This window comes from Catharus ustulatus, chromosome 4 (genome assembly GCF_009819885.2).
Source record: "Catharus ustulatus isolate bCatUst1 chromosome 4, bCatUst1.pri.v2, whole genome shotgun sequence".
Classification (NCBI taxonomy): Eukaryota; Metazoa; Chordata; class Aves; order Passeriformes; family Turdidae; genus Catharus; species Catharus ustulatus.
The window spans coordinates 12,190,406-12,215,916 of record NC_046224.1 but is presented as its reverse complement, the minus strand read 5'-3'; the positions used below and the strand labels follow the sequence as shown (position 1 = coordinate 12,215,916).

At 38.4% G+C, this 25,511-nt stretch overlaps 1 protein-coding gene across 14 annotated transcripts in view; it reads right to left on the bottom strand.

Moving 5' to 3' along the window:
* The window catches only part of MAGI2 (membrane associated guanylate kinase, WW and PDZ domain containing 2), a 713,151-nt gene that overhangs the window by 224,492 nt on the left and 463,148 nt on the right, over nucleotides 1–25,511 (bottom strand). For all 14 annotated transcript variants that reach the window (XM_033057437.2, XM_033057440.2, XM_033057436.2 and 11 more), the window contains 2 exons: nucleotides 15,677–15,892; nucleotides 8,488–8,701 (listed from right to left, as the gene is read on the bottom strand). In XM_033057437.2, coding sequence (XP_032913328.1) covers nucleotides 8,488–8,701; nucleotides 15,677–15,892 — 430 coding nt within the window. The remainder of the gene's footprint in view (nucleotides 1–8,487; nucleotides 8,702–15,676; nucleotides 15,893–25,511) is intronic.

The following is a 25,511-nucleotide window of genomic DNA, read 5'->3' as shown; positions in this document are numbered from 1 at the left end:
TGAAGTGATGCTACTGGAGCATCCTGTGAGAAATACAGCTGTGGCTCCAGCAACATTTTACACTGACCAATGCTTCATTACTTGGCAATAACTGTGCTTTATAATTAAAAACATGTCTAGAAAGCCCATCTTTACATAATTTCAACGATTTTGATTACTAGTTATGACTACTGAGATAAATGCTGGCAAATCAACAATGCATGTCTAAGAATATCTTTAAAAATCTACAGTAAAATGCTAATTTTTGAAACTTTGAAAGCAAACTTTCCTTAACAAAAGATTGCTTTCATCTTGCTTCAAGCAGGTAGAGCATGGAAAGGGCATAACTTTTTAAAATTTATCCAAATTTGTTACTTATGCACAAAATAGAAACTGCATATAGGCCTGAAGTGTATTGCAGTGTTTTTTGGTTTTTTTTAAAGGTCATCCAGTAAAGCTGAATATGGAGCTTAAAATATTAAATGGAGCTTAATATTTTAGCCAAAATTCAATAAAATAATTATTGCTGAACCAACTTAAATCCTCTCTCTTTGCCAAATATTTTCACCTAGCAGAAAGTTTATTATAATCAGTCATCTCTTATTAGTTGCACATAATTTTAAATATATGTGGAAAAAAAAAAATGTTCTTCAACTGGTTTAAATAGACTTAAAGAAGGCACAGAATACTTCCCAGAAACCTTGACTCAACCTCATGTTCTTCTCCAGATTTTCTTTGTAGCTCTGCTTTTAAGACTTCACAGAAAATGTTTAAATGCCTCTGCTCCCTGTTAATAGCTGTGGAGCTGGGTTCCAGGAGAAGAGGGAATCTCACTGAATACTACTAGATATCTTTAGGAAGTAAAAAAACACTAGGAGTGTGGCTTTTATCTAAAAAACTATTATCTTTTTATTGTAATTATTTGTTAGACAGTATATTATGTTACTTAAGATTTGAATATAATGGATTTGTGTTAACAATCTGTCAGTTTAAAATAGTTTGACAGATAAAGTTTCTTGTACTAACAAAGCCTTCAGGCAATCTCTCGAAGTGTTTTTGAAAGAAATATAGAAAGTACTTACTGACAGGAATAGCCTTAATGTCTTTTAAAAGCACTGCAAACCTAGTCTAAATTGTGCATCTTGCAAGGTATGTATTCTGCTTGATATTGTGAAAAGCATTTCAAAATGGGCATTTACCAGTGTGCTGTTTCAGTGTGTTTGGGAGCAGCACATATGTGTTTGTTTGGGTTTTTATTCTGAACACATTACATTTAAGCTGGTCCCTGATGTAACAACTTGAGCAAAGGGAAGCATCCAAGAAGGAAATCACAGTGCTCTGTAGGGCCCCTAACTTCAACAATTCCAACTCCTCCCTTCTTTTTCTTTGTGTTGAAAGATTGTGTATCTGCAGAGATTTTCAAGTGGCACAATGATGACCTTCAGGTAATTTGTGTGTGGAGAGAGGTGGAAAGGAAAACAGAGCATTAAACCAGCAATTTTGCAATCCATCCAATTTAGGTAGCGTTGTGGGATGCTACCTAAACATTTTGCACACATGTAGGAACAGATAGAAAAGGAAGTTGTCCTCTGGCAGTGGTTTGCATGGCAGCAGCTGTGATTGCCAGCTTGCCTTGCATTTCACAGTGTGCTCAGAGTTCATGGTCCTTAGGAGACCCGGGTTTGGAGTTGCTATCCTGTGAATCTTAGATGGCCTTGGGCAGTAGACAAGCACTTATGCACTCAGCCCAGAGACAGTGGTGCTGCCTCTAGGCATTCACAGGAGCAGAAGATGCTTATGCAAGACTTTTTTGGGGAATATATAAATGCCTAAAGTCTCCTATGGTAATTTCTGCTGTTGAAATAATTCTCTTTGACTGAGGCAGTTTAATTTCTGACAAAGAATGGGCTTCATCTCATGTGACTACAAAAATTACATAGCTAATTTTGTAGGATTTCTGTCTTCAAGGGAGAGACACATACACAGAACCACCTAACAATATGCTCTTAAGTGCATATTGCTTGTATGTCATCTCCCAAACGGCCTCTGGCTGTCACTCCAGAAGGTCCTGGTTTTTGACAAGCTCTGTATCATATCTGTCACGATAATGGAGATGTCTTGGGCTGTTACTGTGCTTCCACAGTGGTGCTTTGGCTTAGATCAGGAGGTCATTTTTCAAATTAATCTCTCTCTCAGTTATCTTCTTTTTGACACTAAGTGCTCTCCAAGCTTGTAAGCTTTTCATTTGAATTTAAACCAGAAGATGCACAGCAAGAGCACTACATTCACAGGCATGCAGTCCATGGCACCTGAAAAGACCTAGAAGTTGTGGCTGATGGGTCATCAGCACCAAGAGTTTCACTCTGCAGTCGTCTGATATTGCTGATTTTGCTATGGAAATGGTTTAGATCAGAAGGAACTCACACAGGTTTTAACTCAAACCTGGTCTCATGAACGGAGTTCGGGGTCCAGGGGTCACAGAAAACTAAGTGAACTCCCAGAGATTTCCCTCTTCATCTGAAAGGAATTCAATGTGGGCACACTGAAATGTGAGCCGAATTCAAGTGTATGAAGACAACCAGATTTCCTTCAAAAGCACTCCTGAACAAACTACATACTACTGCAGACACAGTTTTGGATATCTGGAAACATATATACCGGTAGAAGCAGGTATATTTTGGCAAATTTATTCTGCCCTTATATAAGGACAGGATGAATCAGCCTCTGGAGGTAACTATATCTCTCCATTGACCACAGAGGGAGTCTCAGCATCTCAGTTATATTAGATACCTAATGCTATATGGCAAGGCAGGTGAGCTGATTCTTCTAGTTCAATAAATACAAAGGATAAAAGTTATAACAACACTACAAATATCAGAGGAAATGTGCTGTAAGATTAATTCTGCAGAGCACAGCAGCAGAGACCTTTGGGGGAAAGACCAGAAATAAGAAAGTGAGGAAAGACAAAAGAAGTTAAGCCAGCAGTTTGACCCGGGTGTCAGCACAGATAAAACCAGCAAGTGAGAACAAGGGACAGCACACCACTAGTACAGACTGATGGTATCTTTATAACATAATAGACAAGAGAAAAAAAATAAAATCAGCATTCAAAAAATTCTTCTCAGTTCTACCATCTTCATGCTCCTAATTAACTTGCCATGAATCAAGGCAGTGGTCTCAGGAGAAAAGATCCCTCTTGATTTCTTTCAGCTGCCTGTCTTGCTGTATGTCATGTTGCAATCCAAAGTGCATTAGAAATCTGATTTGTTATGCTGACCAAAATGGATAGATCCAATCCAACATATAAACAAAGAAAACCAAGTACAGACAATTGTTTCCTTGTTTCCCAAGGAAAAATCCCACCAGAAGTGAATATCATAACAGTATGGAAAAAAAAAATTTTCTTCATCCTAATTGATACCTATTTCAAATAGCAGAAATGTCCAGACAGCCAAAACACTTCAGTATTGTGGACTGATACTCTGATGATGTAACACATTTGCAGAAGTGCCAAACTAAGTTTTAAAAGTTCCTGTAGTTACTGCAGGATCTGAAAGTAATCTTGAGCAGGTAGAAGGGTATACTTCTACCCAGTACTTTTAGTATCTTCAAGATATAATAATGGTGCATCCAGGCTTAACTAAAATATCCTGATTTCTGATGGTGAACTGATGGAGCAATCAGGAACAATTAAATATATCATGGTTCTTCAGGTAAACAAGATGTTGGGATAAATGTTATTCCTGATATCAGAAACTTTTCCTGCCTTAAAAACTACTGTGAAGGAAAACTTATCCCAGTGAAGTCCATAGCAATATTATTGTAGGTGCACTCTTCAGATATCCCCTGAAATTGCACCAGCTGTATTAAAAAACTTAATGGCTGTTTTTCACAGTGAAAAGGAGAGTCCTTGCAAAGCACTATTTTTTATGGCTGTTTTTCAGTCTTTTATGGTACTTTCATAAAGAAATAAAATTTTTTAACAACTAGAAAAGATACTGCAACAGGTCCAAAAAGCAATGCTGACTGTGCTGTTTGACGAATTAGGTGTTGAAGTAGAGACTGAATGTTTGCAAGATGTACAGGAAAGTGGTTTGTTAAACTTTGTTTAACCACATTTTCCTAAAATTGATCAGCACAAGGAAAAAAAGATGATCCCTTAAAGATGTTCTATGGTGGTTTGCATTTATTCTATTCTCCACTAAGAAAACAATCAATGTGGTGTAAGCAAAGGAATCCATATATGCTTTGGAACAGTTTGGAGCCAAATAGCTTTAGGTTTCATGTCCTGCTGTCCCTGCAGCCATTTCAGAGTTCTGCTGCCTCTGGAGATAAGACTGGAGAGACAGAGAAAACCAATTCTGCCTTTTATAAAAAAGTATTAAATTGTGTAGCCAGTTGTACAGGACAGCCTCTGATGTAATAATGTGTGGGTTAGAGCTGGATAGTTGGGTGAGGGCCACATTTCAGGCTGGCTGCACATGAGAGCACATGCACCTAGAATCTTGGTCCTTTTTTATTCGCTTCAGCATTGCACTGGACCAACACAGCAAACACTGATTATTACTTGGGATCTAACACAACCAGCATCTGCTGACTTTGTGAGGACAACACAAACTTGGGTCTCTAGGGTGTGGTTTGAGAGCTGTTGGCAAGGCAAGGTCTGAAGGCTATGGAGAATCCCAGCCTTTCCTTAGCCCTGGGAGAGGGAAAAGCTAAAAATCACTGATGACTATGATCTATTTAAGCATGTCAAAATATGCCACACTTACCAGCCATATTTAAAGCAGGAAAGAAGGAGAAAAACTGAAGGTTTTTTCATGGCATTCCAAATTATATACAGCCTGTTAATTATTGCATGTTCTCATTAGCATATGTTCTCAGTGAAACCAAATGTAAGAGATGGAGTCCTATTTGTGTACTGTGCGCCTGTATTTGAAAATTCAGATTCATATGTAAGGGAGGCTGGAAACAGCCCAAGAAATGTGCTTAAGTAGCTCTTCCTGAGAAACACTGGTAAGTATTATGTTGTAAGAAGAGATGCTCTTGTTCTATCTGTGAATGCTAAAATAGGTAAACATAAGGTCATGCACCTATGTCAAAAAGGGAACGAAAGGAAGGAACAGACCAAGACATGCTCTAAAATACAACAGTCCTCTGAATCATTCAGTGAATCTGGTAGATGATATTTTTTTTTTGTCTTTGTAGTCATTGAGGCAGAGGAAATTCCTTCCACTGTGCTTTACAAAATGCTAACTGAACCATTAATGATTAACAAATAAATAATCCTGTCTATAGACAATTATCTTTCCCCTTATGAAGTCACTTCCTCTCTCACTGTAAACCTGCCACGCTATTCTGAAGGCAGTTTTGATAAGTGAGATCACATCTGAATTTTAGAGGTTATTTTGAGGTGAACGAATGAAAATGCTGCCATGAAATCTAAGACCTTTGGGTATACCTGTGACAACCTGGAACTTGAGATCATTTGCTGCTGGAAGGCTTTAGCGTTTAAAGGTACAATTCACATGAGCCTCAAATAAAGCAATAAAAGATGCTGCCTAGTGTGACTTTTTTTCCCACTCATTGTGATGTACACTTTAAAAATGTTTGTTTTTCATCTATTATTTAATAATCTAGTACAATCTTTACTACTGTTCAGGGAGACGTTGTTAGACAAATAGGTTTTTGTTGTCTTTTTATCTTTCCGTTTTTTTGTGAAAGCAAATGGAGTCTCTTCATGCCATTAACCAAAGTGACTTGTAAACAAAGAGGCAATTTAACAGCATCCCCACAGTATTACATTCCTACTTAACCCTGCAAAGACTGGGCAATGTGAAAACTCAAATGATCACAGAGTTGTTCCTCTTGCTGGAATTCTTGTAAATAATCTAGTATTTTTACAGACGTGTAATTGCACTTTTTTGCAAATACATTGTTCAAGAATATAATCCCAAAAGCAAGAAGCCCTTACAAGAGCCCTTCTATCTAGTCTGCACCTCTGATTGATTTCTTTGCTTTACATAACATTCATTTAGTGGAAGTGAATGATGAGCATTGTCAGAACTGCAGGGTAAACCAGAGCATTTCCAGGAAAGGAAGTAAGCTGTAACATCAAAGGAATTTGAGGAGTGCAATGGCTGCTCTGTAGAGTGTCAGGGCTATTTGCGTTCACTGTATTTGTTACAAAATATATATCCATTTTCTATTAAATTACCTCTGGTAGCATTTAGTACTCTAACAGTTGGCTCTGTTAGTGACCTACCCACCACGCTTTCCCCTGTCCCCCAAATGTACCACAGGTTTTTGATACAAGTAAAATAAAAGTGCCATATAATTCTGACTGCTTTCTGTCACAGCATACAATATGTGCAGAAAAATTAAATATGGCAGTAAGGTGGAAAGGAAACAAAGGTTTCAACCAGCCCTGAGGTCATCCTAGCTTTTCTCTGCTTGCTTGAACAAAGTTATTATAATTATTCTTTTTCTAGAATAAGCATATTTTTGCTCTTTTCAGCAAACACACTTACATTTTAATAGTTACTGCTATTTTTAGCCTTGTCTATGCCAGAAGCTATAGTTGGTCATGCCAATATTCATTAAAAAGTCACACGCACAAACTTTATTCTTAACATTTGTTTATACTTCATGTGATAGTCACAACATTTTAAATTAAGTACCAGATTTAAAGCATAATTGACACCACCAAATGTTATTTTTACCCACGAATAATCAGAATAACAGATAATGCTCCAAACTGAAGCAGTTCCTTAAAGAAAACATAAATGCTCCTTCTACCTATGTAGTAGAGCTCTGCTAACAAAAAATATTGGTTTTTCCATTCTCCTTTTTCTTTTGAGGAAAAAAATGTTATACCAACTCAGAAACTTGCTGTATTTTTATCCTCATAATGTATATTAATCATAGAATCACAGAATGTGCTGAGTTGGAAGGGATCCATCAAGTCCAACTCCTGGCCTTGTGCAGGACACTCCAATCACACATGCCTGAGACCATTGTCCAAACCCTCTTATTCTGTCAGCCCTGGTCCTGTGACCACTTTCCTGTTCCAGTGACCAACCACCCTATGTTGTGAAAAAATTTTCTGGATATCCAATCTAAACATCTCTGCCTCACCTTTAGGCCATTTCCTTGAGTCCTGTCCCTGGTCACAAAAGTGAAATCAGTGTCTACCCCTCCTCTTCCCCTTATGAGGAAGCTGCAGACTGCAGTGGGTTCTCCCTGCAGTGTCCTCTTCCCCAGGCTGAACAAACCAAGTGACCTCAGCTGAACGTCATGAGGATTTCCCTCCAGATCCTTCACCATCCTCATGGCCCTCCTTTGAAAGCTCTCCAATAGCTTAATGAGAGCACACAGAGCATAAAGAACTTTCATATCCACTACTTCAATGAGTTTACTAATTAGTAACAGGTATGTCTAGTATACCAACAGGGAAAAGTTTCCACACATAACTACAGTAATTTCACGACTATAAGGTGCACCCTTTTGACTAAAATTTTGATGGAAACCCAGAAGTGCGCCTTATTGTCTGGTGCACCTTATATATGGACACAGTTGGGAAATTTGCCAACCCAGAAGTGCGAGCCGCGATCCGCAGCTGCGCCGTGGCAGCCCCGAGCCGTGAGCCGCGGCCACCCTGAGCCAACCCAGAAGTGTGAGCCACGGCCACGCCCCAGCAGCCCCAAGCCACGGTGCAAGCCGTGCCTCGCCAGCCGTGCCAGCTGGTGCTGGGGGTGGGCGGGAGTGCCGGGGTCTGCGCATGGGAAGGGTGCCTGGGGCTGCATTTAAAGGCTACACCAATTTTTGAAAAACGTTTGCAAATTGAGCACCTGCCAGTAAATCCCGCGATCGCGCGATTCCATTACTAATTTGTTACTTTGTTGCACGCAAATCCTCACTGCAAAAAAAAAGTGCACCTTATAGTCCGGTGCGCCTTATATATGGACAACGTTTGGAAATTTGCCGACACCCAGAAGTGTGCCTTATAGTCCGGTGCACCTTATAGTCATGAAATTACTGTAATTGTCCTTCTAGTCCACTCATTTATTTTACTATTTCTGTATATAGCATGGTCTCCCTCTACTGTTCTTAGCTAGTTTTTAGTCCACTCCTTTTCCTTTCCTTTAACTGGCAAAAAAGCCTTCACGCTCTCCACCTCTGCCCACATAAGGAAGGGCAAAACCAATGATTGTGTCACTTTCCCAGAAAGCAACCGAAGAACAGAAAGGCTTTGCTTTCAACAGAAGAAACAAAAGCTTTAATTCCTGCCTTCAAAGTAAGCAGACCAGTTACCTATCTTAAAAACCAGCAGGCTTCCATCTAAATCACTAATGCAGGAATTGCCACTAGCCCTCAGGAGCCCTGACAGCCAGAACATTCTTGCTGTTTTAATGAGGAGGAGTTCAATGCTCCACTTCACCACACAAACCATTTTCTCACCCAGTTAAATAAAATACAGCTATTAAAAAAAGAAGAAATAAGACTTACTCAATAAAGTAGACCTCCCCCTTTTCTGTATAAGCCATCTCCCAGTTATCAGGCAGTGGGCCCAAGTCATCATTCTCTTCAGGTTTAGTCTGTTTTGTTACATCCATATCCTCCTTTGCTTCTTCAGGCTGACCATATCCTGTTGCAGGACAAGGCTGGGTGGTAGATGCCTCACCTGAGACAGCTGTACTCTTCTCTTCATGCTCACTTGATTCTACAAGAGAAGAAAAATTACACGCTTTGGATATAGAAGTTAATGGTGAATTTACTGGGTGCAAGTCTCTGTGAACTAAAAGTTAAAATTAAGAGAAAAATTCTGTCTGGTTTACACAAGGATTCCTCTGATGATGCATTTTATTTGGAACAAAATAAAAGAAAACAAAGCAATAAAACAAATCTGAAACAAGAAACTAGTAAAGAGTTCTGGCTCATTCTGTCCAGAAGTCCTTCCAGAGTAGCAGTAAGCACTGAGCAAAAGGCAACTTCCTATCCAGCAGCTCTGCTGTCTCCTGTCTTAACTTCTCAATGTATACTCGTAAACACACACACATATATATATATACACACATAAAATACCTATCCTGCTGTTTTACTACAGACTACAGATCCTTTTAACATAAAAAAAAAGTATATGCACTAATTGCTTTATCTGTATCCATCTATTAAAGGAACTAATGACATCCATCAACTCATAGCAATGTGTTAACTATATAGAAAGTGGCTGTATTTTCATGGCTGTGGGAGGCTTAATTTCCCACAGCCAATACCAAATGTTTCAATGTGTCAACACTGTGGTCTTCAGTAAAGTTCAAGAAGATGACAATTTATTAAATGATCTAACAGTGCACCCAGAACAAGGAGTTATGCAGATACCTGTGTGAAACATGTAGGAAGGTGGAAGACAGCTTGGGTGAAATGTTCTAATTAGTGACACTTACAACAGCAAGGGAGAGAGGAACAAAAAATTAAGAAAAAGTATTTATAAGGGCCTAGATTTTAATTAACCCCCAGAATAAATAAAAGTGATATTATGACAAGCAATGGCAAAGAGATAAAAAGTTTAGAACTAGTAAAGATTGAGTAAGCAATACTCAGAATGCAAGTAAAAATTGTTCTAATGAAAAAGAAAAACAGTAAGTAAAATCAAAGATAATTCCACTTAAGTCATGAATTTGCAATGATCTGCTATTTGAGACAGAATTGTACAAAAGGTAAAAATTAAGAAGATTAAATTGTTAAATATAAACACAGAAAAACAACATGGGCATCTAACAGCAAAACAGAACAGTCAGTCTAGAAAGTGGGATACAGTCAGGACATTCGGGCTAACAGGAAAACTTTCTGTAAGTGTAATCATCATCATCATCATCCTCAAAAGCAGATTCATTCCACTTACTATGTGGGAAGAAAGGAAAGCTAATAGTTTATGACACATAAAAATGTCAAGGTAATTAGTGCTCTTTTTGCCTCAGCCACTAAAAAAAATCACCTGTGATTAAATTACTAACATAATTAATATCAGCAATAAGGCTAAAGAAGGTGGAGTGGGCAGAGAACAGAAGAAGCTTAGATGAACCAGCTGTTCTCAGTTGGCAGAGCAGGATGAAATGGAACCTAGGGTACAGAGAGTACCATGTAAGCAGATTCATGGCAAGTAACAGCAACACCTTCCAAACTTCATGGGGAAAGGAAACTTGGAAAGGACAAACACAACCTTGGTTTCAGCAAAATATCTATGATTTAGGTTTTTAGATAATTTTATATTCTTAATTTCTGAGTACCTACGTTTCCTCTGAAATAATTTGCGCAATTAGGCCATTTTGTCTTTTTGTTAAAAAGAAAAAAAAAGAGGAAGACCCATGAAACTGTAACTGCACACCTTTTTAATTCCTAGGATTAAAATTTGGAATCAAACCACCTACATGTAAACTCTTCAGAGGTCATAAACATTTGTTAAGACTTTTCAGGAGGAAATTGTGTCAAACTAATCTTTTTTTTTTTTTTTTTACACAGCATAGTAAAAGGTGCTACTTCTTGGGGATAAATGGTTTATACAGCTTTCATGATCTTAAAAACACTTTTGATACTGACACATCAACCCTTCAGAACAGTATTAAAAAAACTCCCAGATTCAACCTTGGAAAGGGTAATGATCTACTGCTCTACATCCACATGCAGCTCATGGTGCTAAATCTTAACTCATGCTTGAACTATGTGAAATTACAATCATTTTATGCTGTTTGGAAACATGAATCTGTCTGTCTAGATTTTTTTCAAATATGTAAAAGCTTCCTGCAAAGCAGAGATGATATACAGTCCCCACTTCCCCTGAGAATACGACAATATAATAATTGTAATAATAATTCTTGGGGTGTTTTGTTGTTATCTCTGGAAAGCAAAAGTCCTCATCTGCTTCAGGCATTATTAACAGATCTGAGTTGCATTCCTGAGGCTGCCTGCAGCCTTGACCACATTTCTACCACAGGAAGGAGGACATGCAGATTAAACTGAATATAAGACAAAAGGTCACATTGCAGATATGAGCACAGTAGAACAAATTCTTCTGGGGTACAGATGCATCACACAGTGATTATTGATCAGCCAATTCACCTGACAGAGAACAGGTGTGGTGACACTGCTGTGTCCTGGGATTTTACCATGATATCTCTAATATGTGTTCTTCCTCAAGATTATTTCTCAACAGGTCTGAAGAGGCCAGATTCATGATTTTCAATAATTATATTAACAAAATCTCAGTCATCATGATGACAGAAAAAAAGTGAAAATTTTTGCCATTATTTACAGTTGAATTCTTGAAATTTGCCATCTAAATATGTAAGAGGACCTTGTCACATTATTGCTTTATTTTAATGTTGCAGATTATTCATGCAGAGAAGTTCAAAAACTTAGTCTCTTCATCCAAAAGAATCAACTAATATGACCTAAGTAATACCAGCAAAGAAAAAAAATTTAAATAGTAATTTATGGTTTAGTTTTAGCAGTTCTGAATAAAAGTATTTCATATCTTTATACCCTTATTGTATCAAATGGCTAATTTCTTAAATTCTGTACAGGAAAGAGTCCATCCTTTTAAAACAACTGTTGGATACAAGAGTCATTTAACTCATGTTTGCCAATATATGTGTACGTATTCTCTTGTAAAGATATAACTTTGCAACCTTTGAGTTTCTCCCTTTCCTGTAGAGCTGGAGCCATATTCAGGGCTTGGATCTTTTGTATGGAGGCACTGCTCTCACTGACTCCTGAGCCAGTGAGAGCCAGGAGCTGACCTGGGTAAGGAAAGCAGGAGTCATGGAGCCTGGGTGAGCACAGAGTATTCTCTGGGTCATAGGATGTGACTCGGCTGTGATAAATTGGGTTGAAAGAACACACCTAGAAAAATCAATGGGTACCAACTTTTGTATGTTTTTAAAGCTCATGGCTCTTGGGAGCTTTGTATGTTGTTTTCATGCCTCTGCCTGTCTTTGCTGTGTAATAGTAAAACAATAAACTCAACCTGGTGCACCTTGCATGGTGATTGATGGTATTGGGACTCTGGTCTTCTGTTCATTCCTAAGGCCTGGAATGATAATTTTGGAACTTTATGTTATATCTTATGGTTCAGTTAATTTGAGCCTGACAGAACTTCATTCTCTGGGTGCAACTTATCATTGCTCAAGTACTGTCAGAATAATGCACATACATTGTGCATTGAATAATGCTCTTCAACATTGAAAACATGCTTTCAATGTTAAAGTGATTATTCTGGAGTTTGGATGATAAACTTTGCCAGTCAGCAGTGGAAAGCAAATGTGACATGACCACCACAATGTCAAATACTGAGGCAGGTTGTGAAGAAGACGAACTCAAACCATTGCAGACAGCAACAGTGACAGCAGTAAAAACTGCTGAATGTCTGACAAGCTTCTGGTTACAATTTGATCAAGACTCATTTTACCTCTTTGTTTAAAGCATCAGTTTTGCAGAAATCATCAATTTCAACAGTGTCCATCAGGAAAATCTTTTCAGGTGCAGTATCTCTCACCCAGTAATGTGGACAATTGCTCTAAGTGTAAAAAACCCAATACTAAGTCTAGACTTGCCCATCTTAACAGTTAATCTATAGATTATGTCTCTCATAGGTTTCTTGGCAAGTAGTAAGGTTCTTTATATTTAAATTTAGCCATTTAGGCTCTTCTGTATCTGTAGGCTGAATTAATCAATGTAAATTGTAGAGGTGATCCTCTAAAATGTGTATCTAAAACAGCAAAATGTGTATCTAAAACAGCTATGCTCTCTCACACTTCAATTTTTTTTTCTTCTTGTTTTATATCAACAGGGCAGAGACAAATAGCTCAAACAAAAAAGTAAGGCATTTAGGCATATAATTTACTAAAGCTGGATGAGATTAATCCAATCTCCCAAATTATATGATTTTGTCCTGAGACAACTTGATCCAGGATGAAGGACTGAGAGTGCTCCATACTAAAAGGGCCAAAAGCCCCATCCTGAAACACTGAGAAGGATTCCTGGTGGCTTCTGGGCTGAGGACAGGTGACACAAATCAGAAAGAATGAACATATTGGGCAGACAGTTATGGTCACTTTGTTTATATACAGCTGTCTCAGGGAAATCTGATGGACATGGAGCAAGGTATATGAAGGTATTAATGAAAAATTGCTAAAGCTCAACACTTGCCCACATTATGCCAACAGACACTGAAAAGTTGCCTAAAATTCAGACCAAAGGCACAAAGATCTCTGTAACCACAGATATCACTCAATTGGTCTGATAAGAATGGGTTTCTTTTCTTCAGAATCTTCTTAGATCTGTTACTATTTCAACCTCGTGGTCTTATGTGTTAGAGCAGTCCTTTGAGTTGACAGGCTTGGATATGCAGTTAATAAACCATTAAATTGCTGAGCATCTATAAAAAATGAATCACTGTTTCATATGTCCCAGGAGTCTTATAATTAATAAAAGCCTCCTCCTGGAAATGAAGTATTTAAAATAGAACACACTTCTCAATAGAATTGGCAATAATAAAGGTCCTACCTTTGCTGACTGTTTATAAAACTAAAATGCTCTCTCCATCAAGAGTTTAAAAGTAAATAAATTAATTAAAATATTCTGGTTTCAAAGACACAAACTACAAATGCACTGACATTTCAGAGGTGACTAAGCCTCTGTCAGCTCCCAGAGAGAATGACTGCAGTAACAGAGCCTGTGGGAGCCACACTGCCCAACAAAGGCAACACAGCATGTATGTACAGAGCTGCTTTGCTACAATCCCCAAAGTCCTCAATCAGTGTAACTGAACAACAAAACCCTGCTTATAAAACCTTGAGAGCCAACACAGGCACTGCTTGTTCTGCTGGCCACACCGACAGGATTTACTCTGGGGGGGAGAGGGGGAAGGCGGGGCTGTCTTACACCCATGCTCATGTATTTAATTTAGTCACACAGCACATGCCAGTGCCTGATTCTCGGGTGCTGCCTAGTCATTGTTCACACAGAATTTGCCTGGGAGAAGCATATTATAGGTGTAGAATTCAAAGAAAAATGCAGGTAAATATTGCCTCTTGATCCGCTTGGAACTGAAACATATGGTTCTGGAAATTGCTCCTCAGCAATGGTCTCTCATGTGGCACATTTTGAATAACTACAAAGAATGATCTTTCTAATGATTTCTACAATGCACATCAGAGACCAAATCCTGCCTTTGCCTCTTTCACCGTGCAAGTATCCTGGCAACAGCGGCAGTGCTGATGTTAGGATCTCTGGGCTCCATCCTTTCCTGCTTAGCTGTGTAGGAAAGGCACTAAGTGCCAGAGCAGTGCCAGCAGATGCAGCCTTGTGTGGAAGGGGTGAGCAAGGCTTGTGCAGCATGTGGTGGAGTGGCAAGGCAGCAATACTGCAGCCCTTTGGAGAGTCAAGGGGAAGAACCAGACCCATTCTCACCCCACTGCTCCTTGACACCCTTGGCAGATGGGGATGGGTTCTGCATAGGAGTTTTCCTTTACACACAATGTTAGGCAACAGCTAAAGAAAAGCATGTGGCAAAATCATCCAGGATGAGAAGACATCAAGTTCAATATACTTTGCAATGAAGCAGGAATTAAAACGGTATACAAGACTTTGCAGTATGAAAATCCTTTTATGGAGCTTAGAAGATTAGGTAATAGATTTTTTGTTTCACAGTAACCTATACATTTAGAGAACTTGCAATATTTCATTTTATCTTCTCATCTGTGTGATTGTCACTAGACTTCAACAATCTGTTTCTGAATTTCTAAGTTTACCAAAAAGGATTCACAGCATTATTCCTCAAAGATATAAAAATCTGAACAACAACAAAAATAATTTATTAAATTCTATTTCAGGATAAGAATTATTTAGTGCTATAAAATATTGTCTTGCAGAGAGGATGAGGGAGAAGTTGAGTACCTGCTTCAGAATACGCTGGAGTGCTCTCATACAGGATACCAGTCAGTACCAAGAACCCTTTTTTTCTGAAGCAATGTGATCTAAGCAGGACAACAACAATTGTATTTTAGGACTTGACATCTGAAACCCTTATCAGCTTTATGCAGGCTTTGAAACATTCCTGAAAAGTGTCCTCCAGATAGTATTGCCAGCTGAGTTTTAATGGCACTGCCACACCTTTGTTAATATGGTGACTTTAGTCTTCCAGTATATTGTTAAGTCTTCATGACAATTTACAAAAATTAATTTCATAAAGCGCTGAACAATCTTGTGAGTGTCACTACTTGAAAACAAGACTCAAAACACAGAGACTATTTATTTGAACAAATTGCAGCTCTCTAGACTCCCTCTATAGTCAGCAGAGAGGAACAGGCATTTGTGAATGATTTCCTAACCTAGAAATCTAAACCAGGTCACAATCCATGCTCAGAAAGAGGGCATTTTTCTCTTTGGTCTATAAAGAGGGTTTAAAGAGACTATTTCACAGACAGAAATCTTTACAGTAGCTGAGGTAAGTGAGATGGCTCCCAAAATAGAGGTCAAGTAATTTTTTTTAGGCTTCGGAGAAATCCTAATATTCAGGATTCCTGCCTTTCCCTCTTGCAAGAACATCCTTACCTGAACATGCATATTCTCACTGGAGGAGGTAGCTGAGGACTCTGAATAACACAAACTCACTGCAAAGTAAGAAGGAAGAACAGACCTGGTGTTACTGTCACGTCATTTCCATTGACCACAGGTCTTTCTTCCTCTTCTTCCTCAGGTGGTTCAATGCCTGTCTTCTCCATATTGCTCACAGACTTGTTCCTTTTACGCTTGCCTTCAGCCCCGGGAGTGGCACCTGGGAGGATCTGGTCTGTCACATTTAACAGCAGCGGAGCCGGTTCTGCTGGAGGCTTCGGAGTGCCGTAATAGTTGTCTGGAAAGAAAAGAAAAGGAATAACACATAAGATTGCAGAAATACACAGGCTGCCTCAGTTTCCTTTGTCTTGGATTAATGGATGTGTGAGGTAGAATCTGGCTCATCAGTTAAAATATAGAATAGCTCAAAATGGTTTCTGCAAAATTGAATATTTACCTTTCCTGAAATGTAATGAATTTCCTTGGTGGTAGCACAAGTGATCCAATCATGCTCAAAAACATGTATGTTATTAACAATTTCTGCAACTATAACAGTTAAAGTTTGCACTCCTCTCACCCAAATACCTGACCAACTAGTGTTATAGCAGAGCTGTTCTCTTATTTCAAATCATTAGTGAGGACAAATTCATTTTGCAACATTTATGTGACAAAACAAGAGCTTCTTAAAGATCAAAATGATGATAAGAATGCTGATTATTTATTATGCTATATAATTTTCACTCCAAATTATCTCACCTGCTTAGAAAGTAAATAATCATCCAATGATTCAGAGATTTGCAGTTTTCAGTAACACTTTCACTATCTTATTTTTCATATTTGTCAAAGTTTTGCTATTCATGACTTCAAAATTCGTAACAGTTAATGCTAATATATTTTCAAAGAAAGTTGAAACCTTATGCTTTAGGGCTTAACATTATCTCAAAGTACTAAGGAATTCTGAGAAGACTTAAGGTGGCTGACAGATTACCTCTATTTGTGTCTCCTGAAATTTCTGGCAACTTCCTCTGAGTCATCCTTTCTGTCAGAAGGATTATTAGATTAGATGGACCACAGTCCCTTCTTATCTATCAATATCTGTATCTTTGCATTTCTAGCACATCTGATCTCAAAATTAGTGTCTTGCTAATACCACAAATTTTTCATTAAAAATATGGTTACAAATAGATCACTAACATAGTTAAATATTATTTTAAGAAGTATGTGCTTTCTAGAAAGAAAAATAAATAGTAATATAAGATGTAAAGATGAAAACATGGTATTTATGCAGTTATCTTTTTTCATCTGTAAGCTGTATTGAAGGGCAATGAACAGGTTGTTTTACAAGTAGATTTACAGCAGTTGTTATGGGAAACTAAAAATACTGTCTAAGTCTGAGAAACTTTCCTCCTTCCCACCTTTCCCCCGCTTCCTCCCCCTGCCAAAAAAATCCTAAAAACAAACAAAACCCAAAACAAACAAAAAATTAAAAAACCAAAAAACCCCACAACTCTGTAAGCATATCAAGCTGATCACAATATTTGGAGACCATATGAACATTTCTAAATCTCTTATCCCACTATTTAGGACTTCTGTATTATCAAATAACAGTAGCAACTGACAATATTATTGTAACCACACATAGACATGACAAAAATAAATGTTATACATAAACAGTATATGATCACAAAATACACTTTACAAGCAGAGTAAAAATTATTACTGGCACTTTCTGTGTGTTTCAAAGGACTTACAATGTTCAGCCACATGACCACCTCAACACAGGTAACTGAACAGACTTGCAACTAAGGAATACTCAATAAATTTTGCACAGCAGTTTAGCAAAACAATATTAATAACAGGTGTTTCTGTAATTGTAATACACAGTAAAAATGTGCTGTGTTAAATGACACTCACAGTCACTCCGGATTTAGGGATGTGTGAATGAAACTTTGCCTCACTGCAGATTATTTCAGGATTTTGTGAGATGGCAGCAGGTTTAACCAAGAGCCCCAGCAGGGCAATGAGATGTGGCTCTCTAGGGGTGACTGGGAGCTCTCTGACTGCCAGAGTTAAAGCAGGGGAGTAAGATTTGGGGTCTAAGGGGGAAAAAGGAAATTTGCATTGACCTACTCACAAAACTGCACCTCCAAAAATGTCAAGATCAGATCTGTTTGCAGTCAAATTTCTATGCTCTGACAGTACAGGCTGTATCTGAAAACTGATGTGCTCAATTGGAAATCTACTTTTGTATTGCTCTAAGATCATGTTACCTTTATTGGTGAGGTTGTATGTCTGAAATATCACACATTTTGAAAAGAGGATTCCCAATTAAAAAAGGTGCCTGGCCTAAGACATTTTACCAGTCTCAGTCAGTGCCTCAGAAGCCTTAAGCTTGACAAAACTTGTCAAATATGCATTGATTTCCATTAATTCCATAAATATCAGAAGATATATCCCAGGGATATTGTACCAGTGTGACACAAACTGTGAAACTAAAGTGCAATACTTTGGCTTTTTCCCCTCTGTTCTTAGATTTGTCATTCTCATACAAAATTGAGTGCAGTAGTAATTAAGAGTAATGCTAGTATCCTGAACAGTAGATGAGGTGTTTTAATTGAAGGAACACTCTCATGTTCTTTTAAAATATTAGACACTTTTTCACTTTGACAGACTGTATGCATTACTGAGAGATAGAGACAAAATTAATGCACAAAAAAAAAATCCATGAGTATCACATATATAAAAAGATAACAAAAAATTGCACATGTAAGATCAGGGGCCAAAGAGGATTTAACTCATCCAGTTTCAAACTGAAAATGCTGTATAATTTCCAACTTCTGCCCTATAACATGACACCTTATGTGCTTTATGATCCAGCAACCATTGATTTAAAAGTGAGTTTTAAATTACTGCTGCCTACCTATTGATCTATACTTTTAATTCAAAAATATGCATAAACAATGCAATTTAAAATAAAAAAAACTATACCCATATGGACACAATCAGTATATAATAAAAAAAAAAAAATTCAACTCCAATAGAAACAATATATAGAATGAGAGATCCAGCCATTTCAATAAAGGAGCAATGTTCCATTACAGAAAAATTAGAATCAATGTAAACTGTATCATCTATGAAGAAGAAAATGTGAGTATCTTGAAATTCCTTACTTAAGACTTGGGACATTATAGATAATGGGAGATTCTCATAAAGCCTTGGCAAATGTCATACCTAGGCATAACATAGAATTTAAATGTTTAAAAAGCATAACTTTTGTTGCCATTAAATTTTGAAAATCTCTGATCTCTTTTTCATCTTCCCTGAGCAAGGCCAGGGCTGTTTCAATAGTTTATTGTTGAAACACTAATCACAAGGTACTGAAATTCATTTTCCAGTAAGTAAAAAAAGAACATCAAATAAACAACATCAACTTTAGTTAATTTTAAAAAAGGAATTATTAAAAAAATAAAAAAATAAAGAAAGAATACATGCTAGAATAAAACAAATCCCATGCTTGTTGACAGTCAGAAAAACCAGCAGTTAGGAGTTTTTTTAAAAAATGAATGGAGCACAAAACAGACAACACCTTTATAGCACTATACAAAACCACATAGTACCCTCTCTTGTATACTGCCTGCTGTTCTGGTACTTGCCTCTCAAAAATTACATGGGGGAACCAAAGAAGGGCAATTAAAGCTTGGAACCGCTTAAATTGATTTTGAGTTTTCAGCTTGGAAATGGGACAACTGAAGGGGGGTATGGCAGATATGTATAAAAACAGGAAAACCCTGGGAAAGTGCCTAGAAAATCAATGAATGGATGCTTGGCTTCCCAGTACTTGAGAACAAGAGGATATCCAATGAAATTAGCAGGTTTAAAACAAGCAAAAGGAGTGGGTGTGGTTTTTTACACAGCATGGGAGAATAGTGGCATTCACTGTCAGATGCTGCCAGTATCATAAATGCAGTCAAAAAGCAATTATACAAGGTCACAGAAGAAAAAATTACCATGAAAGCCTATCAAAGATAAAGGTATAAATTGTGAATCAAGAGTTCCATACAATCAGATTGGTAGAGTGCAGAATGTAACTCTGCATGTCTTCCCTGTTCTTGTATTTAATGCCTTAACATCTTACAGCTCTCCTTCAACCCTGGTGATTCTGTGATTCTGTGATCTACCAAGGGGCAGCAGTAGAGACATTTTCCCTCCATTTGACTAAGTGCAGCTGTTCTATTACTCAGCTTCCTCCTTGTCATACTCAAAAAAATGTGTGTATAGTCACCTGCCAGCCCGGCACAGTCAAGAGGTCAGTTTAAACCCAAGCGAAGTTCTTTGTGCTGGGCCTGAACCAAAGCCTCTGTGCAGACAGGCAGTGCAGAAAAAGCACCACTGCTGAATCCATCTGGCTGCTGCTCCTGATTGCTTCAGTGCTCCCAGCTGGTTCTGAGTGCAGCTGAATGCTGAAGATGTGGCCAAAGTGCCTTGGAAGCCATGGCACAGTGACAATTACCAAGTATCCCTTGCCATCCCTGAGCTGCATCAACCCCGATCAGCACCCTAAATCTGCAAGGAAGAGTCAGACAAATTAATGGGTAGGCTTGCTCTGATGACAGAGACCAGATCAGGAAGTCAGAAAGTCACAAGAAGCAGAAAAACAAGGAAATGAGGATAAAACAGCTTTTTCCCTTAACATTAGTTCACCTGTGTCCGGATGCAGTAAGACTTTTATCATTTAAGTGTTTGATGACGAAGCAATATCCTAACTTGCTCCCTGAGAAAAGGTAAGCCTTTGTGGAAGAACAAAAGAGCTTTTGGGTGGTAGTAAAGAAGCAGGAAAATTCTCATGCTGAAATGGTAGCAAGACTCAGATATACTGACAGTGCTGGACACCAGTGATCCCAGCTACTGGGCACAGTTATAAACGTGTCTCCCATGTTGAGCTCTGCTTGGTGCTCCCTTGCAGGGACTGACCTACATGCATTTTCCTCTGCCTGGCCCTCCCAGTCCCTCTCCCCTTCTGTGAGGAAAGATCCAAAATGCAGCACAGAGTGAACATCTCCACTTGCCATCCTTCTGGATGGGTTTTGCAGCCCTTCTGGAGAAGGGCTTTGTGCCAGGTCTGCACCCACGCTGTGCAGGAGGATGTGCTCCTTTGGCTCCTGGGCCAGGCCAGCCTGAGCCATCACATTGTGGAGAAGAGGGACCATTGCTGAGAGCATCCTTTGCTCCTGAAGCTTCACAGATCTCAACTAAGAAATTAAAACCTCTAGTTTAAAAATTCAAGTGTTATGAAATGTTAAAATAGTGATGAGGAATTAGGAAATTATAGTAAAAATGAACAACCAGACAGAAAACAAGAGGTGTGCCAGAGCCAGAAGCTTTTAGGATGAATACTTCCAGCTATGGTGTGACTCACATTCTGAGCCCAGAACAGACACATTCCTTTTCACACTTATTTTTAGAGTGGGATGAAACAATACCCAGCTACAAATACACACCTGCCTCTGCTTATTCAGCACCCTCATTTAGATAGATCTGTCTTTTTTGTTTATACAGCTCTGAATTGCTGAAGTATCAGTCAAAATTGTGTGAGTCAGCCACAACTCTAGGAAATGGAAGACAAACCTTATTTTTCAGTTATAAGAACAATACCTGCAAGTGTTATGATGAATGTTAAACTGCTACATATTTGCTTTTTATGATCACTGACTACTGGAAATAAATTAAGGGGAAGTACTCTGAAGCCTAATTGTTGCCTAGATTTGAGTTACATTTGACATTTTAACAGTTCATAAACAAATACATATGGAAATGTAATAGATTAAAATGGTATAGAGAGTTTTAGGTATGCAGAAATTAGCTTAATTTTCAATAAAATAATAATGTGAAAAAATATGAATATTTTATAATTTGATTAAAAGAAGATGACTGAATTTATTTATGACTAGAAGCCAACTGCATACAACAAGAAGCATCTGTTCATGATTTATGTCTGTTTATAATCAGTATCCAGATGAAGACTGGTGACAAGTGGTGTCCCTCAGGGGTCCATATTGGGAAAAACAGTGTTTAATATCTTCATCAGTGACATCACCAGTGGGACTGTGTGTACTCTCAGCACATTTGCAGATGACACCAAGCTGGTTGATACACCTGAAGAACAGGATGCCATCCAAGGGGACCTGGACAAGCTCCAGAAGTGGGCCCATTGGAGTCCCATGAGGTTTAACTGGACCAGCTGCAAGGTGCTGCACCTGGGGTGGGGCAACCCCAGTGCCAGCACAGGTGGGGGATGAACAGACCGAGAGCAGCCCTGCCAAGAAGGACTTGGAGCTTCAGGTGAGGGAAAATCTGGACATGACCAGGCAATGGGCACTCACAGCCCAGGAAAACAACTGTCCTGGGCTGCATCCAAAGCTGTGTGTCCAGCAGGGCCAGGGAGGGGATTCTGCCTCTCTGCTCCGCTCTCCTGAGACCAGACCTGCAGTGCTGTATCCACCATGGGATTCTCAGCACAAGAAAGACATGGGTCTGTTGGAGCAGTCCAGGGGAGAGACACAAAAATGATGCACCACTCCTATGAGGACAGGATGAGAGTTGGGTTTATTCAGCCTGAAGAAGAGAGGAGACCAGGGAGACCTTATTGTGGGCGCATCAGTACCTAAAGGAGGCTTAAAAGGATGACTTTTCAGAAAAATCTGTTGCAATAACAAGGGATGATGGTTTTATATAGGGTAGATTCGGACTTGAAAATAAGGAAAACATTTTATTATTGTAAAGATAAAAACATTGTAGAAATATTGGAAGTTTTCCAGAGAGATAACAGATGTCCCACACCTGGACACATTTAAGGTCAAGTTGGACAAGGCTCTGAGAAACCTGATCTAGCTGAAGATGTCCCTGCTCATTGAAAAAGGTTGGACTAGGGGCTGCACATTTAAAGGACCTTTCCAGACTCCAGAAGAGAGCAAGAAAACAAGCTCATGGTTTTGGTGTTTAGGGCAGCTAATACACTGGCAGCATAGCCAGCAGGGTAAGACCGTACGAAGTTGGTAGTCTTGTTTTGTGTGAAGTTTTCCTGGACAACACATTCCAGGAATATGGGTTGCAGATATCTTCTGTGAAGGATTTAGTATTAAAAGCATGGAATTAAGTTTTGCAGTTAAGACTGCAAAGGCCTCAAAGATCATCAATATAACTATTAACACAGTACTGCCATGCTCACACCTATCCATGTCCCTAGGTGCCACAACACAAATTTATTGAACATTTTCAGGGATGGTGTATCAACCACTTTCCTGAACATCATTTGCATGCAATGGATGTCAAAGTCAGGAAGGAGTTCTTAAATGCAGGTTCTGTGGACTTCCATGAACCAACCATGTGGTAATCACCATGCTCTCACTTCACTGCGCCCACACATCACTTTGCTGTAGAAGTATGTCCAATCAATTGCCATCTTCTTGTGAAATCACTTTATTCCAACATTTCTGATCATCTGTATATGTAATTTAATGCATTTTTGTATGTCTGTTTTGTTCTGCAACAAAACCACACAAGTATAGAATATTGTAAAACATAAAAATCCCCTTCTCTGTGTTCTTACAACCATCTTATAAAATTCCTAAAGAGGAAAAGAGTACATAGACTTTATTAAAATATAATTAGTGATGTATTTTAACAAAATCCAAGACAATTACCACCTCCTTAAGGAAGTCTAGCAAACTTCTTTTCACCCACTCACCCTGAGTAATTTATTTTGACGGGTGACTATACTATAATTAGGGCGTTTTTTTAATCATTGCTGTAAGGTTGGGTGAGTAGATTTTGTTCTTGGGTTCATGCATTTTCATGACAGTTTTGCAAAGCTGCTTGATGGATTAAAGTTGCAGAACTCTTACTGTGACTCCAAAGAAAGTGGAATTAAAAAATGAAGCCTTCTGAAGCCTTTCGATTTTAGGTTTACATTGGTATTATTTTTATTCATGAAATTGAGTCATAAAAATGGAAAAAAAAATAGGAAAGGTTGTAGTTCAGTTCTCCCAGAATTTAGAGAAAAAAAGTTATTAAATATAGATTCGTAATTATGTTTTTGAACAACAGCTGTAAACTTATATTATGTTCTCTGAAATATTCACAAGCAAACTTATAGCTTTACTATAATCTTTGTGGCTACTTTTAGCTTCTTTTAGACAGAAGACTGAGACAGAAATTTCTTTGCTCTTCTTTTGCTAACTAAACCTTTGAATCCAGATTTCTTAGCTCTCTGAGCCTTGCTGTTAAATTAAAGTCCGAATTAAAAATACAGATTAAAATTAATTTACTTTGGGAGTGCTGTCTGAATGAGTTACACATGATATACAGAGCTAATTCCATACTCATTGGATATTGACATCCCCAGGGCTACTTGTTATAAAGTCTGTTTTTTCTCCCCTTTCTATTCCCTAACTGCATTGGGCTTCAGCTGTAAATCAAGTTACTTGAAAGAAATACGTTCTGGACAGCCCAGGATTCTTCTAGAACAGAGGGGCCAGAGTTATTGCCTGTGCATTCCCAACAAACACTTCAGTGTTTTCTGGCAGGGGTATCCAGCTGTTTCCCAGGGGCAGGGGGACTTCTGATGCCTTGTGTTGCTGTGCCCCTTCCCCAGGCAGAATTCTCATTTGGATTGGTCTCTGCAGCTTCTGCTAACAGACATTGGGCAAATATGCTAACTTCTGTGTCAAGTAATGACATTTTAATAACTGGCTTCAGGATTGTCTATTCATCTACGTTAAAATTAAGTCACTAATTATAGCTGTGGATTTTTGCCCAAGAGTATTCTGGCCCCCAGTGAATGCAATAAGCAGAGGAAGTTTCTAAATTCACAAGTACAGCGGTGGAGACAAGACATGTTGGAAGGGCTGTCAAACCTGCCAACATGACAAAAGTGCTGTTCTCTTACTGTTGGACACCAAGTGCCCCCAATAAGAACATCTCTTTTCCATCCATACAGACTGGGAAAGACTTATAAGTAAGGATATACAAGTTTGGTTTTTGTTTCTTAATTGTTATTTTTCAAGATAAATATCAGTAGAAAGTGAATTTTCATAACAACAAGGTAGTGATAGAGTACATCACATATGCACAGGGCATGGTCTGAGTTTGAAAATTTTGAATACCCCCAAATTAAGGCATATATACATCAGTTCTCATTTTTAAAAATATATTTTCCTCTGAGGTATCCTTTCGCACTTTAGTGTACTTCAGAGAGTTCAAACTTCTAAGTTTTCTTCGTCACTGTTTCCATAGTTCTATTTTACATAGCTCCTTTACCTTTTAATTATTCTTTTTTTTTATCCCACCTTTTTAAGTACTAGGGTGGCTTTATCCTATAAATACTCTGTGTTCCTTAGGTTTTGCTAATTAATCTTTTAGCTGTTTGCCCACCTACAAATTTAGGCACATATGCAAGACTAATCCCCAAAGCTCTGTGTAAGAGTACAAGAAGTAAGTAGAAAGAGCAATTTCACCTTTACAAAATCAGGTACAGCCTGAACTGTTTTCATCATCCCTTTAATTTCTACCAAGACCAAACCATGTGAACAGATACAATCCTCTTGAGCACTAAATCTCTCACAGTTGGGAAATAACAGTTCTCCTGTCAGATGTGGGAATCCCACGGGTTGAAGGTGTAAATACCTTTCAGATAAAGTGACTATAAACCATCCTGTGCTAAGTCCAGGTGGAGGTGGCTACACAGAGAGAACTGTCTTGCTTTAAAATTCCTCTGAGATTCAGGTCCTGACCTTATTTCTCCCAAATATTCTTCAAGTTTGTATTTCTTTCTGAGAAGCAGAACACATCAGTTTTAGATAATAGCCTAGAAGAGAGAGGATTGCTTATCAGATGCAGCAGAGTGCTGCACACACTGACAT